The 19,055-nt window shown below is 40.6% G+C and overlaps 1 protein-coding gene across 1 annotated transcript in view; it reads right to left on the bottom strand.

Moving 5' to 3' along the window:
- The window catches only part of LOC127047392 (uncharacterized), a 96,132-nt gene that overhangs the window by 15,556 nt on the left and 61,521 nt on the right, over positions 1-19,055 (bottom strand). The window contains exons 8-12 of the mRNA XM_050945507.1: positions 13,068-13,145; positions 12,368-12,428; positions 9,418-9,565; positions 8,115-8,179; positions 3,142-3,238 (exon numbers count right to left, since the gene is read on the bottom strand). Coding sequence (XP_050801464.1) covers positions 3,142-3,238; positions 8,115-8,179; positions 9,418-9,565; positions 12,368-12,428; positions 13,068-13,145 — 449 coding nt within the window. The remainder of the gene's footprint in view (positions 1-3,141; positions 3,239-8,114; positions 8,180-9,417; positions 9,566-12,367; positions 12,429-13,067; positions 13,146-19,055) is intronic.

Here is a 19,055-nt window from a genome sequence, read left to right as displayed (position 1 = left end):
TCATGTATGTATACATTGCATATAGGGTTCGGTTACTCAGACTAGTAAACTATGCTTATTGCAGGCACAGATTTCACAGGGTGGGATTTAAAGGATGCCTTGTAATGATTCTCTGTACTAGCTTGTGCCTATGAATGGTTGTTAAAAGATCCATTAAGAATTCTGGGTCAAAGTATGACAAACATTAAATCATAAATTGAAATACAGATGGTTACAGGATGATGGTAATAAATATTTGAATGTAACTTGCAATGTGCATCATGGATCAAGATATTATGCCTATGTAAGCAGAGTCAGGATGAGCGCTACCCTGACATCTGGTGGTGAATTGGAGAGAGTGTGGAAAGAATTTTAAGAATTTGCATTGGCCTTCCCCCCCCACCCCCACTCCCCACTTAGTATAACCCCACAGCAGCTTGGGATGGGACTGCTTTGTGACAGAAATGACTCAACTTCAGTTGGGTGGTACTTGCTAAACATGGGACATGGGTTCCAAAACCCAATGAATGGAGAGAGGTTGGGGACTGGTGTGTGTACCTGGTGGTATGGGCCCCTTTTGAGGGCCTGGAACACCAATTGCACATCCTCCTCTCTCCAATGTTAAAGAGTAGAGCTAATTTTTAATTCTATTAGGAGTCTATCTAGAGACTGCTGAGCTGAATTCATGCTGGGCCAATGGTGCACCTGCACCAGGGCTCCCCTACTAAGAGCTGAAATCACTGAAAGAGCTGAACTGAGATCACGGAGTGCTGTGCTAACTAGTGGGGGAGCCTGAAGACCTATTGTTAAGTGGCTGGCAGAGCAGAGCAGTTTGCAGGGTGTTGGAGCAGCCCATGGAACAGTGAGCGGAGTGAAGCGGTTTACAGGGACAGCTGGAGGAGTGGCACAGCTGGTGTGGTGGAGCTGGTTGTGGTGAAGGCTGCAGCAGAACTCCACAGAGAGGCAGAGCAGTTGGCCTTGGCCCACGTAAGGTGCCCCTTAACACCCTGTGTGGACTTCCCCCCCCCTTTCCACCCAGGCTAGGGGGGGGTAAAACTCTGCAGATAAACTCTCGATTTCTGGGGTGGCACTGACAAGAGACTTTTGGGTTGTTGGACTTTGGGGTGATTGGACTTAAGACCCTAAGGGGAAAAGGACATTGCCAAACGTATCTAGGGGTGAGGTTTTTTTTGTTTGTTTATGGTTTGTGTTATAATCCTGTTTGTGGTGTTTCTCCAGTGGGATGCTGCATTGTTTCCTTCCTTTATTAAAAAGATTTTGCTACACTCAGACTCCGTGCTTGTGAGAGGGGAAGTATTGCCTCCTAGAGGCACCCAGGGAGGTGTGGTTTGTAAGTGTCCCAGGTCACTGCGTGGGGGCTCGAGCCGGTTATGTATTGTGTTATTGAAACGGAACCCCTGGATACGGAACCCGGCCCTTGTTGCTGCCAATTCAGAGGGGCAGAAGGGTTACACTTATATGTGATTATTCCAGTGATAAAGGTATGACTTGCGTGAGAATATCCACATGAATAAAGTTAGGCATAGTCTTCAATCTTTGACTGGCACTTACTAAGGTCCTGTATTATAGGTTCCTAGTTTCAATATTAATAACAAAATTATCTTCTCAGTATAGAACAGAATTAGACCCCAAACCCACAAAGACTTTTGCACATTTAACCTTACGTACTTTTGTGAGTGGCCCCACTGAAGCCACTGATAGTGTGTAAAATTAAGTACATGCATAGGATCAGGGTCTTCAATAGGATTACTATTTTTTGATAATACTTTAATTATTGTATCAAATTTAATCATTTCTTGATAAATTTGAATGCCACGTTAAATAAAGATGTTTATCTTTCTTACTATCATGTAGCCATCTTTAGTTCTTTTATTTCTTTTAAAGGTTTTCTTAACCAAAATAAAACAAAGGTTTAGAAGAAGTCTTAAATTCATTTCACAACAGAGAATCAAAGTAAATTTATAAGTAAGTTTGGTATGGTTCATTTATTTGAATTCTATGTTGAAAACTTATTATTCTCACTTTCTCATTTAATGTCAAAAAACAGTTTAAAAAGAAAAATGCAATATTTTACATGCCTTTTGTTTCCTGCCACCTCTCTTTGTCTCGGCAACTTTTTCACCTAAGCCCAAAAAAAAAAAAAGAAACTCACAATTATAAATCTACAAGAAACCTACAGATTATTAGAAAGATGAAGAATATGAAATGTAGAAATAACCTCTAAAGTCCCTAGGTACCTAAAGTGAGTGTAGTAACATATACAGTTTGGCCAGGAGGCTCAAAATAAAAACTATAGTTAAAAATATATATATTTAAAAAGCAGCACGTCAGAGCTGTAAGTGGTTTTTCGCTTGTTTGTTGTTTTGGTTTTGTTCTGGATTTTTGTAGAAAATGCTGTTAAGTGATCAGCAAAAACACAACGAGAAGCTCTATTTGTTTTAATGGTGTCATTCTTGCTGCATTGCTACAGTACAGTATATTGAAACTTGTTTATAGAATTCAGGTATTCTTGCTATTCTGTTAAAGAAGAAGTCAACAACTTTTAGAATAAGTAAATAAATGGTCAGAGAAAAGGCTTCAACTACTTTACCAACATTTAATCCCAAAGAAGACTACAATTTGACTGGTAAAAGAAATATTTTAAGAGGCAATCAGATACCCAGTGTAAGAACCAGATTATAACAGAATAGAGACAACTCATGACTTTTAAATTCCCTTGTTTTCATAGATTCTGCGGGTGAATTATTTGTGAATTAGGGATTTTTCAGAATAATTGTTTTAAACTGCACAGAGTAGAAAACTAGCTATCACTATTTTTGTACAAAGAAATATTTTAAAATACAGAAAAGTGTATCTACAGAAGGTAGATGACAGCTCCAGTAGCAGAAGAGAAAATTATAATATGCAGGGATAGAATTAGGATTTTTACTTTCACTATTTCCACAGTTCCACACTTTTGACTTAGATTTGCTAAATTAGTACTTAAATTAGTAATTGATAAAATCCTACTTATTTTTATCAGCTTGTCTGCAACAATGTGGTAGATATAAAGAAAACCAGTTCTAATTCAGAACTTCTCAATATGCTTTTCAGCTCTGTATGTTGCTTTCTGACACACTTGTCACTTCCGACCATGCTTACCTTCTATTAGGTTCACATGTAGTGCCTCATTACCTTTCTGTTCCAGGTCACCAAAGGCTTTTCTGTCCCTGAGCGAATAACATAATACTGCAGCTGTCTATTAAATCAATTAAGGAAGACGTTAAAGGAACAAGTTGCTTAAAATACAGTTTCATTTGTTTTAGAAAAGTATCCGTCTTAATTAACTTTGCCACTATATTTAATTAACTAGGGTTTAATGACCTTTGGTAAGTGATACATTAATTAACTTAGGAAATGATTCATTTTCTCTGCCTTTTTATAATATACTTGTAATAAAATCAAGTGTGGCATGAGTAATCCAATTAAAGGCACACTGTTATTTCATGCTATGTAATATTACGATCTGAATGCCAGGATGAAGTCAGTATATTAAAGTAGAAATGAGTGAATTATGCTATATAATGACATGAGTAAGGTATTGGAAAAGAAGAATATTTTATTTTTCTTTTCCCAAATTCTGTTCTTGCTCGGTTCTGAACAGCATACGTTCATAGATTCTAGGGTTAGAAGGGGCCAATGTGATCATCTAGTCCGACGCCTTGCACAAAGCAGGCCACAGAACCCTACCCATCCACTTCTATAACAAACCCCTAACCTATGCCTGAGTTACTGAAGTCTTCAAATTGTGGTTTGAAGACCTCAAGCTGCAGAGAATCCACCAGCAAGTGACCCATGCCCCACGCTGCAGGGGAAGGCGAAAAACCTCTAGGGCCTCTGCCAATCTGCCTTGGAGGAAAATTCCCTCCCGACCCCAAATATGACGATCAGCTAAACCCTGAGCATGTGGGCAAGACTCACCAGCCAGCACTCAGAAAAGAAATCTCTGCAGTAATTTAGATCCCATCCCATCCAACATCCCATCACCAACCACTGGACATACTTATCTGGCGATAATCAAAGATCAATTGCCAAAATTAGGCTCTCCCATCATACCATCCCTTCCATAAACTTATCAAGCTTAATCTTAAAGCCAGATATGTCTTTTGCCCCAACTACTCCCCTTGGAAGGCTGTTCCAGAACTTCACTCCTCTAATGGTTAGAAACCTTCGTCTAATTTCAAGTCTAAACTTCCTAGTGTCCAGTTTATACCCATTCGTTCTTGTATCTACATTGGTACTAAGCTTAAATAATTCCTCTCCCTCCCTAATATTAATCCCTCTGATATATTTATAAAGAGCAAGCATATCCCCCCTCAGCCTTCTTTTGGCTAGACTAAACAAGCCAAGCTCTTTGAGTCTCCTTTCATATGACAGGTTTTCCATTCCTCGGATCATCCTAGTAGCCCGTCTCTGAACCTTTTCCAGTTTGAATTCATCCTTCTTAAACATGGGAGACCAGAACTACACACAGTATTCCAGGTGCGGTCTCACCAGCGCCTTATATAACGGTACTAACACGTCCTTATCTCTGCTGGAAATACCTCGCCTGATGCATCCTAAAACCGCATTAGCTTTTTTCACGGCCATATCACATTGGCGGCTCATAGTCATCCTGTGATCTACCAATACCCCAAGGTCCTTCTCCTGCTCTGTTGCTTCCAACTGATGCATCCCCAATCTATATCTAAAGTTCTTATTATTAATCCCTAAGTGCATGACCTTGCACTTTTCACTATTAAATTTCATCCTATTACTATTACTCCAGTTTACAAGGTCGTCCAGATCTTCCATTTATGATATTCCAGTCCTTCTCCGTGTTAGCAATACCCCCCAGCTTTGTGTCATCCGCGAACTTTATTAGCACATTCCCGCTTTTTGTGCCAAGGTTGGTAATAAAAAGGTTAAATAATATTGGTCCCAGAACCGATCCTTGAGGAACTCCACTAGTAACTTCCTTCCAGCCTGACAGTTCACCCTTCAGTACAACCCGTTGTAGTCTCCCCTTTAACCAGTTCCTTATCCACCTTTCAATTCTCATATTGATCCCCATCTTTTCCAATTTGACTAATAATTCCGCATGTGGAACCGTGTCAAATGCCTTACTGATATCGAGGTAAATTAGGTCTACTGCATTTCCTTTGTCTAAATACTCTGTCACCTTCTCAAAGAAGGAGATCAGGTTGGTTTGGCACGATCTACCTTTAGTAAAACCATGTTGTACTTTGTCCCAATTACCATTGACCTCAATGTCCTTAATTACTTTCTCCTTCAAAATTTTTTCCAAGACCTTACATACTACAGATGTCAAACTAACAGGCCTATAGTTACTCGGATCACTCTTTCTCCCTTTCTTAAAGATAGGAACTACGTTAGCAATTCTCCAGTCGTACGGTACAACCCCTGAGTTTACCGATTCATTAAAAATTCTCGCTAACGGGCTTGCAATTTCATGCGCCAGTTCCTTTAATATTCTCGGATGAAGATTGTCTGGGCCCTCCGATTTTGTCCCATTAAGCTGTTCAAGTATGGCTTCTACCTCAGATGTGGTAACATCCACCTCCATATCCTCATTCCCGTTTGTCATCCTTCCATTACCCCTAAGCTCCCCATTAGCCTTATTAAAGACTGAGGCAAAGTACTTATTTAGATATTGGGCCATGCCTAGGTTATCCTTAACCTCCTTTCCATCCTCAGTGTGTAGCGGTCCCACTTCTTCTTTCTTTGTTTTCTTCTTATTTATATGGCTATAGAACCTTTTACTATTGGTTTTAATTCCCTTTGCAAGGTTCAACTCTACTTGGCTTTTAGCCGTTCTCACTTTATCCCTACATGTTCTGACCTCACTAAGATAGCTTTCCTTGCTAATCCCACTCTTCTTCCACTCCCCGTAGGCTTTCTGCTTTTTCTTAATCACCTCTCTGAGATGCTTGCTCATCCAGCTTGGTCTACAACTCCTGCCTATGTTTTTTTTCCCCTTTCTTGGGATGCAGGCTTCCGATAGTTTCTGCAGCTGCGACTTAAAGTAATTCCAGGCCTCTTCTGCATTTAGATCCATAAGTTCTTCAGTCCAATCCACTTCCCTAACTAATTTCCTTAATTCTTTAAAGTTAGCCCTTTTGAAATCAAAAACCCTAGTCCCAGATCTATTTTTGTTTATCCTTCCATCTAGTTTGAACTGAATTAGCTCATGATCACTCGAACCAAGGTTGTCCCCTACAACCATTTCTTCTATGAGGTCCTCACTGCTCACCAAAACCAAATCTAAAATGGCATCCCCTCTTGTCGGTTCTTCAACTACTTGGTGAAGGAATCCATCAGCTATCACATCCAGAAAAATCTGATCCCTACTATTCTTGCTAGCACTTGTACTCCAGTCTATATCTGGGAAGCTAAAGTCTCCCATGATCACACATTTCCCATTAGTGTTTACTTCCTTAAAAACATTAAAGAGGTCTCTATCTATCTCCAAATCAGATCCCGGTGGTCTGTAGCACACCCCAAGCACTATCTCAGGGGAGGCTCTAGTAGCTTTCTTTCCCAGTGTGATTTTTGCCCAGATAGACTCTGTCTTGTCCATTCCATCACTTCTTATTTCTTTACAGTTAACCTCCTCATTGATGTACAATGCTACTTCACCACCTTTGCCTTTATTTCTATCTTTCCTAAACAGCACATAGCCTTCAATATCTGTACTCCAGTCATGACTACTATTCCACCACGTTTCTGTTATCCCTATAATATCTAGTTTCACTTCCTGCACCAGTAGCTCTAGTTCCTCCATTTTGTTCCCTAGGCTCCTCGCATTAGTGTACAGACATCTTAATTTTTGCCATTTGGCTTCACTCACATTCTGTACCCTGTTAGGCATGGACATTCTACCACCACCATCACCTGTTAGTCTGTTATCTACACTACAGATACAGACTTCTTACTGTTAAAGTATTGTTGTACACTCAACGTTATCAAAATGCAGCCTTGCCACCTTACAATATGTGTAAGATATTATTTGATTATGATTATTTGTTAGTAATTATTCAGAACCTGCCTTTCATTAATGCGCACACTGTTGGTGCTATCCAAACAAACAAAAAACAAGCATACTAATAATGGGACCAGCTCACCCTGCTCCCATTATCTTCAGTTCTACCAGCTTAGTCACAAAGGCCCAGATTCACAAAAGTACTTAGTTGCCTAACTCCCCACTATAGGTGCTTACGTCCAAAATGTAGGCACAAGTCAGAGCCTCAAAACCACTCCTTGGCTGCTACCTAGGCCTGTAGGTACCTAAAATTCCCCAGCACCTAAATTCTCTGTTAAAATTTCTTCCACTCAACATGCGCACAATGCCTATCTCATGCTTAATCCCTAGCCTGATCTTCAGACCAGATAAATATAGGTGGGGCAATGCTTATCTTGCCTGTGGAGTCCAATCCAGTGGGTGTGCTGAGAGCATGCCTATGGGATCGGGCACCACACAAAAATCCAGCTGGAGGAAGAGATGCCTCCCTTATAATTTTTAGCCCACTGGTTAGAGCACTTACCCAGGACATGGGAGACCTAGGTTCAATTCCCCCTCTGCCTAACCCTCTGGAGAAAAGATTTGAAGAGGGGTTTCCTATCTCTGAGAAGGGTACACCAAACAGTTGGCTATAGGATATTCTGATATGGTCTCTCTCCACCTCTCTTGTTGTCCCTGTTCCACTTTGGATAAGTACTTAAGTAGTCATTGAAGCAGGGGGATTAAACCCTGGGTCTCCTCCTCTCAGGTGAGTGCCCTAACCTCCAGGATATAGAATCATTCTTATTCTCTCTCTCAATGACTATGTAAGTGAGGGGAGTAGAAAAGTTCTGTCAAAAGGTATCTATGTTCAAGGGCTTTCACGATCCTCTTTTCCGGCTGTTGCATCTTGAACTTAAGGAATAAACTATAACAGAGGATCCTCTTCACTGGTGCATGAAGAGTTTAAAAGCTTCTGCAAATCTGCACCATAGGAAGGGGATGATCCCACCCTCCTAAGAAATGACTCAGAAAAGGAAAATTCTAAACCAAGAGGTAGAAATGGTTGTCCTACTTGAGGTCTTGGTCTTCTGGGCATCTGGGTAAGAGGAGTTCTCTGAGCAGCTGAATAAAGAGATCCTAAAATCAAATCAAATATATGACTTTTGTAACAGCAATTTGAGATATTAACATAACAGATATTATAATAAATCCTTGAAACGACATCATTACAAAAGTCAAGGTGACCTAATTTTCTTTTATTAATTTAGTTCCCAGTCTAGAGAGAGAATTTGACAACTCACACATTGTAATCTGTAGGACTGAATTTGATGTTGTTTGCTGGCCTCAATATAATTTTATTTTAATGAAAAATGGAGATTTAACAAATAAAAACAAGAAGAAAATAAAAGTAACTCAAGTCACTTACATTAGTGTTAGCATGCAAATTATAGCAGTAAGCTTTGACATCACTTTCTTTCCTTCCATAAGCAGATCTGCTAATTTAAGACAGCATATGCAAAGGACGCCCTCACTTCCAGATACATGGCCCTAGGCCATCTAGCTGGTTCATTAAGAAGTTGGGGTTTTAATTAAAATTTGAAGTATAGCTACCAGTTTTCATTTTAAAAGAAGCAATGAGTCCTGTCGCACCTTATAGGCTAACAGACGTTTAGGAGCATGAGCTTTCGTGGATGTACATGCATCCAACGAAGTGGGTATTCACCCACGAAAGCTCATGCTCCTAAACGTTTGTTAGTCTATAAGGTGCCACAGGATTCTTTGCTCCTTTTACAGATCCAGACTAACACGGCTACCCCTCTGATACTTGACAGTTTTCACTTTAGAATTCTATAGTCCCTCCTTGCTCTGTTGCACCACTAAGGTAACAACCAACTCTTTTCCTAGACTTAAAAGATGTTCCTTAGTGGATAGCCTACAAATGCTTGATACTGTGACACCACATGTATTTCCCCTCCCATCTTCCAACTCCTTGTGGGTGCGTCAAACCCAGCAACCAAGATGGAAGTGTGCTACTAAACATGAGCCCCCCAAATAGACATTGTGGAATAGACCAATATATTCTGAATGTTTAGACTTTTTAAAATAATGTACAATATAATGTTTCCAGACCATATTGTGCATTGTTTTAAATGCCATGTGTGCAATTTTCAAAAGTACCTACATGTCTTAGAAACACAAGTCAGCGAGACTTGTAGTCCTAAACAGTTCAGGCTCATCTGAAAATCCCACTCCATACTCATAGCATTTACATATAGAAAGAGATTACAAAAAATATTCAGAACTGCTGGTTATCTAGCCTCCAAATGAGAGTTAAAGTATTTTACACTGCTACCTACCATGACACAGACACTTACTTTCCCAAAGTCTTCTAGTCAAATCCTTCTTTTCTTTTAATGATGATATTGTGATAAAATCATCCCAAAGAGAAGAAAAATTCTGCATTTCATTGGAGTGTGCATATATTCTCTCTTGATCCACTTGTGTCACTATCAGACATCGACCCTGGAAATGTATGGAGATTTTAATTAGATGGAAATAATATTTAGAGATATTTGTGTTATTCTACATCGCCTAAATTGTCACCATTACTCTTTTCCATGTCTGACCTACAATTTTATTTTGACAATGTGCAGAATAAAATGTGCAGATTAAACCATCATACTGATACTAATTGACTCATTTAATATGATTTTCTGTGGTAGAAGCTTTTGTAGAAGTAAATTCATCTACCAGGAATAAAGGGATACATTTTCAAAATATTGCACAAGGTTTCCACTGTATGATTCTCACTTAAGTTTAAATGTTACAGTAATAATGGAGGTTGTTATACAATATCTATCTGAACTGTTGGAAAATTTACTTCCCCTAAATTACTCAAGTAGCGTGTCTGATTCCTTCACAAGTGAGTTTTGCTTGCAAGGAATATACATTTTGTCAGACTTTCTAAAGCAACTCCAAGCAAGAACGTGTTCTAAAAAAAGTTCCCACTGTGAAGGTAACTAAAATGCATTTCAAATTAAACATAAGGCAACTTTTTCAAAATATCTTTCAGTTGTCTGAAACTATGCTAATAAAGGCCTCAATTCAGGAAAGCATTTAAACATAGTAATAAGTGAGCTATGGATAACCACTTAATTATACCTGTGACCCTAGACACACAATCTATTCAAACACTGATCTCCAGTAAAAAATGTTCACGTCTGTGGAATACAGCACTTTGGGGGAAAAAAATCACTTGATGCAAAGAGTAAACGTGTAAATCAAATTACTGTTAATACAAGTTGCATTTGCAAATCCCCATAATTTGATATAAGAACACATCTCCTGAATATTTCCTAACAAAGTAATTTAATTATATAACTATTGGGGCAAGAATAACAGTCCAAACAAGTTTTGTTAAAACTTTATTTTTTAAGTTTTTGCCAGCACTTCAAACACAGTTACTAAGCATAACAGTCCATACAAGTTTTAGTAAACCTTTTTAAAGGTTTTTGCCAGCATTTCAAACACAATTACTTTTATCATTATTTATAAAAACAACAATCCCCAAATTAGTTTCTCCTAATTTTGGTCACCATAGTTCTTGAAGTTTATATCAGGCTTTCTAAACCATCTGTGGGTCGTACCTTGCTTCCCCAAACCCAGGGGGGAAATTTAACTGTTTTCCAAGTCAGGAAAATTATTTAAATACATATATATTCCATGGTATATATAAAAGCACACCAGTACATTTTAAATAAAAAGTCTTGATGTACAAGTTCTTACTTTCCGCTAGGAATATACAGGACCAATTTATAAAATAGGATATGAATTTCCCAGCCATAATTAGGATCAGATTTATAGTTTTCACATAATTCAAAGCTCTGTTTCAAGTCCTGATCAGCTTTTGTATGTGTTTCTTCTCTAAACTTCCAGTTTAGCAATGAACCATAGAAAAGGTGATGCAATTAGCATACTAAAGATTAATTAGGTGACACTCAGACAGCAGCATGCAAAACAGTTTGCAGCATATGAGCATTTTTTAGACTGCGTTCATATTTCCTCATTTATGAATGAATCAAAATATGTAGAAACAGCCTTCAGAAGGAAAAAGACAGAGCCAGATTGCATCCCTTGATGCTCTGCACACAAGAGACCCTCCCTTCTCCTTGCCTCGCTGATAGGGGCAGGAATGCTGTTTCCATGATACCATCCCCACTCACTTGTCCCATGCAGACATAGGCGCCGGCTCTGTTGGTGCTCCGGGGCTGGAGCACCCATGGGGAAAAATCAGTGGGTGCTCTGTATGCACTGGCAGCCAAGCTCCCCTCCCTACCCTTCCACCCACCTCACCTCCTCCTCCTCCCCTGAGCACAGCGCGTCCTCACTCCTCTGCTTACCTCCCAGTGCTTGCCGCTGCCAAACAGCTGTTTGGTGGCATAGCAAGCTCCAGGAGGGAAGAGGGAGGAGAAGGAACATGGCACACTCAGGGGGAGGAGGTGGGGAAGAGGTGGGGTCAGGGCAGGAATTTGGGGAAGGAGGGGGTATAGGGGCAAAGAGGGGGCAGGGTTGGGGGGGGACTTTGGGGAAGGGGTTGGAATGGGGGCAGGGCCAGGGGTAGAGGGGGGTTGAGCACCCACCAGCGCGAGTAGAAGTTGGCGCTTATGCATGCAGATTCCCCTTCACTGGACTATGAGGTCTACAGAGAGGAAGAGATGGGTAACAGCCCAAAATGCCAGTTGCTTTCTTGGCAACAAGGGCACATTGTTGACTCATATCCAGCTTCTCGTCCACTGTTACCCTGTGAGTGCACAAAACCAATACAGGCTAAAAATATGGCCCAATATGACTCGAGGTAGATTTCTTCATAACTGTAATGACTGAAAAATATCTCAGACATGTAATTGATTGATAACATCTTTCAAAAACACTGTTACAGAAAAATGGGATCCCCATGCTATCTCAGACTAGAATGAATTTACAGTATGTGCCTGATCCTGAGGTCCTTTCTCAGGCAAAACTTCCCATTTTAGTCAAAGAGCTGAAAGTGAGAGGAAAGTCGTTGAGAAGCTATTGTCTGAATGAGGAATGCAGGGTCAGACCCACAATGAAAACTAAGAAATGCAAATAGCTCCCTATTGGCTGTATTCAGAGATTGAGAGATTACATCCCCCCATGAGGCTAGCACAAGTTTTCACATGCATCATTCTCACAAAGTGTTCTTATATTCAGTTTTATTCCTTACTGTAACCTACAGTTATCTGAGCTTTTACACCAGGAATTATAGGGTGTCATTTCTGCCATATATGTTTTTAACATACTTACCGATTTTACAACTACTAAGAAGTAAGAGTTTAAACTTTCTGGGACAACAGTTGTTCCTGTCCTGAAGACAATAGAAAAATGGAAAAGATGTCAGCGTGTCTACAAATTCCTTCCACAGATATTCTGAAACAAAAGGGTCAGTGATGCCAATATCCAAAAAGTTCTTATAGCAATTGAACACCATGAAAGTGCACAGTGCTGGAGCTCTGGAAATAATCCAGAAGCTTCAGTGGTTTAATATAGAATGTTTACACAAATACTTCAGTTTCCCTTGTGGTAAAACTTAATGCTCATGAGTAGAAAAATACTACTGTTCCTCTTTTTGCAACAGTGTCAGAAGTTATGTGTGTTATATGTTCTAGTTATGTAGGGAACTGCAGTTTTTAGGAGCAGATTCTCCATTCACTTAGCTCAGGAGTAGCTCCACTGAAGTCAGTGGGCAGCATTCTATTCCTAGTTACACCAATGTAAATCCAGTGTAATGCTATGATATCTATCTTATTATTAATGTTTATACTGATGAAGTATGAAGTCCACAAAAATACAATCAAATGTCTACAAATATAGATCAAAATAAACATTTCTTGAGTTATTAAAAAAGGGCTATATTTGCACCTGCCTATAAAATAGTCTAACTACATTTTATAGGAAAAGTATTCTCTATTCTTATTAAATTTTGTTGCATTTCCCTAACAACCACCTGTAAAATCTCTGTAGGGAGCAGTGAACAAGAAAGTCTATTTCTTCTGCTGGCCATGAAGAGAATAATGTGAGTTTCCTGTAGAGAAAGGAAAAAAGATATTAGAATTGTTAATAAACTCCTTCTCTACTTCTAAAACCCGCAGATGAAATTCTACTTTCTCCTGAATTAGAAATAAATTACTGTATTTAACGGAGACCTCTAGGCACTACTGTAATAAAACAGTAAGTAATAATAATGAAAAATGTACTTTGTTGAACTAAAAACATTTAAAAATCTGCACAATAACTTCTTCCAGTGCATACATTTACTCAGCCCATCCATTTAAATATACCAATATGTATTTTGATGTTTTTCTTCTACAGGTGAGGAAGAAGTTATTTGTACTGTTTGATTTTTAAATTACTAGAGAGGCAATCACACAACAGAGATATAATGAGACCCATATAAGTACCCATAGAGAAAGTCATTGTCTGTAGGCACCACCTCTGCAGCTCCCATTGGTCGGGAAGCCAGCACTCTGGGCGGAGGCAGCGCGCAGAGCTGCCTGGCCATGCCTCTGCCTAGCAGCTAAGAGAGGGGAATGTCGCCGCTTCCAGGGAGCTCCTGACTAAACACTGCTCAGAGCCTACCTCACCCCGTCCTGTGCCTCAACCCCCTCCCACACCCACACCCAGCTGCTGGTGGAGAGGGGAGGCGCAGAACCAGGCAAGGAGCCTGCCGGCCCTGCCAACGCCCACCATGCCAGTACCAGCGGGCGGCCCAGGCCACACGCTGCCTCTCATGCCCCCCAGCACCAGCAGGGTCCCGGGCCGAGTGCTGCCATCCGCCCTCCACTCCAGTACCAGCAGGGGTCCCAGGCCATGCGCCACCACCCACCCCTCCCCAGCACCCGAGCCGCCCTCCCCCTGCACCCATGGTGCCCCCAGGCATCCCACCCTCCACGTTTTAGTCACTGGTATTTTTAGTAAAAGTCATGGACAGGTCATGGGCCTCGAATTTTTGTTTACAGCCCATGACCTGTCCGTGACTTTTACTAAAAATACTAAAAAATATAATGATTTCCAAAGGCAGCAAAAAATATCAGGGCATATGTCAGTGGGTCATCAAAATGCAAAAGAGGGAGAGGGAGTTACAACTGCAGTATCATACCCACAAATCTGCAGTATACCAGGGCCACCCAGAGGATTCAGGGAGCCAGGGGCAAAGCAATTTTGGGGGCCCCTTCCATAAAAAAAATTCCAATACTATACTATATTCTCGTGGGGGCCCCTGCGGAGCCTGGAGCAAATTGCCCCACTTGCTCCCCCTCATGGGTGGCCCTGGGAAAAATAAACCTTCTGCATCTCGGCACAAACCCAGTTTTGAGAAAACTTCTTTATAAAGTATCACTGGTTCTCAGTATCAGCTAGTGCTAAAAGTCACTAAAGTTCATTAAAAGGGTTGGACAAATATTTTCCATCAAAACTTTTTTTGGACCAAAAACTAGAGGGTTTTAAAAAGAAAAAAAAATAAATCATGGACCATGTCTGCTTTCCTTCAAAATTTGTTGTGTTTTTTTTAATTGAAAAGCTGAAATAAGTCTGCCAAAACCTGAATATGGTTTGGGGTTTCAGAAGTGTGTGGCCAAATATTTGCTGCTTGCTGTGTTTGATTGTTTAAAGAAACAATAAAAAAAAGTCTGCTTAAAAAAAATTCAAAACTTTTGAACCACCTCAGCTTGTGACCAAACCCCTGAGCCCATCCAGTCAGAGATTTTTCCAGGTTTCTGATACTCTGCTGGCTTCCTTGACTCATATCTGTCTCCATAACTTTGGGTTCATTTAGCTTAGAACATAAGAACAGCCATACTGGGTCAAACCAAAGGTCCATCCAGCCCAGTATCCTGTCTACCGACAATGGCCAATGCCAAGTGCCCCAGAGGGAATGAACCTAACAGGTAATGATCAAGTGATCTCTCTCCTGCCATCCATCTCCAATCTCTGACAAACAGAGGCTAGGGACACCATTCCTTACACATCCTGGTTAATAGTCATTAATGGACTTAACCTCCATGCATTTATGTCTCCTAGAGACAGGCTGCATGGGGTCCCTCACAAGCTGGAGACGGTTACTGTGAGTTTGTCTTTAGTATAGCTTATGTATATATTCCACGAACTGAGCATTCAAGCCTGTCCAGAACCTGGGATGAGCCTATGTTGTGAAAACTGAAATGCTCAAAATAGCACATGCATGTGAATGGACACAGGGTGCTAAAATTAAATTAACCCAGGGTGTCTCAAACTAGGGGTCGGGACTCCTCAGGGGGTTACAAGGTTATTACTGGGGATTGCGAGCTGTCAGCCTCCACCTCAAACCCCGCTTTGCCTCCAGCATTTGTAACAGTGTTAAATATATAAAAAAGTGTTTTCAATTTATAAGGAGGTGGGGTCGCACTCAGAGGTTTGCTATGTGAAAGGGGTCACCAGTACAAAAGTTTGAGAACCACACTGAATTAACCCCTCTGAAGCCTCAGGGAATGCAGGGGAGGGGGGTCTCCCTTGGTAGGGTTGGAAAGGAGGTAGGTGGTGTAGAATATTGCTCTTCTCATGTGATCCCTCCCCTAGTGGCTAATTTTAAATGAAGCTACCCTCCCCTAACATGAATCTCCCTATGGCACTGAAATTAAATATAGACTATAATTTGTCATTTGAGAAGTGAAAGGGATGGTAGCCCTAATGGAAAAGCTAACAGCTTGCTCTTCTGCAAGCCTCAAACTGCTGAATGATCTTTAGGGTAGGGAAGACTGTGCCTCCCAAACAGCCTGGCACTGCCCCTTATCCGATCCCCACCTACTTCCTGCCCTCCGACTGCCCGCCCCCCTCAGAATCCTCGATGCATCCTGCTCCTTATCCCCTCACTGTCCCCCCGAGACCCTTCCCAACCACCATTCCAGCAGGGCCTGAGCTTCCTCCGCTCAGCGTGGAGCTCGCAGCCCAGCCCCCTTACCACATGGCTCTGAGCGGGGAGGAGCTCAGGAGCCCCACAGGAGCCACGCTGCAGCTGTTCAGGGATGCTCCTGGATGTTCTGAGGCTCCGGGAGAGGGGCAGAGGCGGGGTCGGGCTGGGGAGGGATCCTCGGCCATTCTCGTGGGGGCCCCTGCAGAGCCCGGGGCTTGGGGCAAATTACCCCACTTGCCCCGCCTGGGCGGCCCTGCAGTATACAAGGTTTGCTAGGAAGAAGTGCTTTACAGCTGAATCACTAAGATCACATGAGATACTTTTAAGGACTAGAGGCAGAGGCCTGAATTCTGATTTATACTAGTTCCTCTTTACACACAGCCTAAATTTGTATAGCCAGAGTGATGCAAAGGGGCCTTAGCGTAAATGAGAATCAGACCCAGGGTGTTTTCCCCACTATGGAACTCACTTTCTCAGCCCATAGGTACTTAACTTAAATGTGCTGCACAAAGCAAATAGTTTTAATCAAGCACTTGTTCAACTACAGATCAACTACAAGGAACTTTCTTCTCATGATGCAGGCTGTATGTTGTGGGAAACTGAATTTAATGTGTTGGTTTAAAATATATTATATGGCCAGTAGCCAGACTGATTGGTGCACAGAATTAAATAAATGAAACAAGGTAACCTTTAACTGGAACTTTAAAATTCTATCCTAAGGTATCTTTCACTGTATAAACAACATTTATTTTTCAATGTTACCAATTTTTTTATACTTAGCATTTATAAATGTGTCAGAACAAAATACTACCGGTTTTCCATGTGACTGATGGATTTCCAGCCAGGTTGCAGTGCCTGGAAATTATATGTTCATAGGATAAATTTAAAGAGATCTGCAGAGGAAGGATCAATGTTCTCATAAGGTGCCTGATTCAATTTTTTAAAATGTCCAGAAGCCATTAAAATTTAATTTTTCAGGGCTTCTGTCATGAGAAACCCAGACATATTTTCGTTTTAAATTAAATTGGGCCCAGGGAAAGGAAGAAAATCTCCCTAAAAAGACTAGGCTGTTATGGAATAATGATAGAAATAACCTGATAAATGATTTACGAATTCTAATTTCATTATACATCTGCTGCTTAAGTAAATAAAATTGCATCATAATGCATAGAGATGACAATTCAATTTGATAATCATCCTGGTGTCATTCTTCACAAATGATTTCATACTCAACACACATACAGCATGTTCTACAATAAAGGAACACAATGGCACCCAAAGAAAGCAGTGAAAGATAAAAAGACTTTCTTTAAAAAGTTGAAGTCAAATCCTAGTGAGGCAAATAGAAAGGAGCATAAACACTGCCAAATTAAGTGCAAGAGTGTAATAAGAAAAGCCAAGGAGGAGTTTGAAGAACGGCTAGTCAAAAACTCCAAAGGTAATAACAAAATGTTTTTTAAGTACATCAGAAGCAGGAAGCCTGCTAAACAACCAGTGGGGCCCCTTGATGATCAAGATACAAAAGGAACGCTTAAAGACGATAAAGTCATTGCGGAGAAACTAAATGGATTCTTTGCTTCAGTCTTCACGGCTGAGGATGTTAGGGAGATTCCCAAACCTGATCTGGCTTTTCTAGCTGACAAATCTGAGGAACTGTCACAGATTGAAGTGTTGGTTTTGGAATTAATTGATAAACTCAACATTAACAAGTCACCGGGACCAGATGGCATTCACCCAAGAGTTCTGAAAGAACTCAAATGTGAAGTTGCGGAACTATTAACTTGGGTTTGTAACCTGTCCTTTAAATCAGCTTCTGTACCCAATGACTGGAAGTTAGCTAATGTAACACCAATATTTAAAAAGGGCTCTAGAGGTGATCCCAGCAATTACTGACTGGTAAGTTTAATGTCGGTACCGGGCAAATTAGTCAAAACAATAGTTAAGAATAAAATTGTCAGACACATAGAAAAACATAAACTGTTGAGCAATAGTCAAAATTGTTTCTGTAAAGGGAAATCCTGTCTTACTAATCTATTAGAGTTCTTTGAAGGGGTCAACAAACATGTGGACAAGGGGGATCCAGTGGACGTAGTGTACTTACATTTCCAGAAAGCCTTTGACAAGGTCCCTCACCAAAGACTCTTACGTAAATTAAGCTGTCATGGGATAAAAGGGAAGGTCCTTTCATGGACTGAGAACTGGTTAAAAGACAGGGAACAAAGGGTAGGAATTAATGGTAAATTCTCAGAATGGAGAGGGGTAACTAGTGGTGTTCCCCAAGGGTCAGTCCTCGGACCAATCCTATTCAACTTATTCATAAATGATCTGGAGAAAGAGGTAAACAGTGAGGTGGCAAAGTTTGCAGATGATACTAAACTACTCAAGATAGTTAAGACCAAAGCAGACTGTGAAGAACTTCAAAAAGATCTCACAAAACTAAGTGATTGGGCAACAAAATGGCAAATGAAATTTAATGTGGATAAATGTAAAGTAATGCACATTGGAAAAAATAACCCCAATTATACATACAATATGATGGGGGCTAATTTAGCTACAACGAGTCAGGAAAAAGATCTTGGAGTCATCGTGGATAGTTCTCTGAAGATGTCCACGCAGTGTGCAGAGGCGGTCAAAGCAGGAAACAGGATGTTAGGAATCATTAAAAAGGGGACAGAGAATAAGACTGAGAATATATTATTGCCCTTATATAAAGGCACATCTTGAATACTGCCCACATCTTGAATACTGCGTACAGATGTGGTCTCCTCATCTCAAAAAAGATATACTGGCATTAGAAAAGGTTCCGAAAAGGGCAACTAAAATGATTAGGGGTTTGGAGAGGGTCCCATATGAGGAGAGATTAAAGAGGCTTGGACTCTTCAGCTTGGAAAAGAGGAGACTAAGGGGGGATATGATAGAGGTATATAAAATCATGAGTGATCCTGAGAAAGTGGATAAGGAAAAGTTATTTACTTATTCCCATAATACAAGAACCAGGGGTCACCAAATAAAATTAATGGGCAGCAGGTTTAAAACAAATAAAAGGAA

The sequence above is a fragment of the Gopherus flavomarginatus genome, chromosome 3 (assembly GCF_025201925.1).
Source record: "Gopherus flavomarginatus isolate rGopFla2 chromosome 3, rGopFla2.mat.asm, whole genome shotgun sequence".
Classification (NCBI taxonomy): Eukaryota; Metazoa; Chordata; order Testudines; family Testudinidae; genus Gopherus; species Gopherus flavomarginatus.
This window is presented reverse-complemented; position numbering and strand designations above follow the sequence as displayed.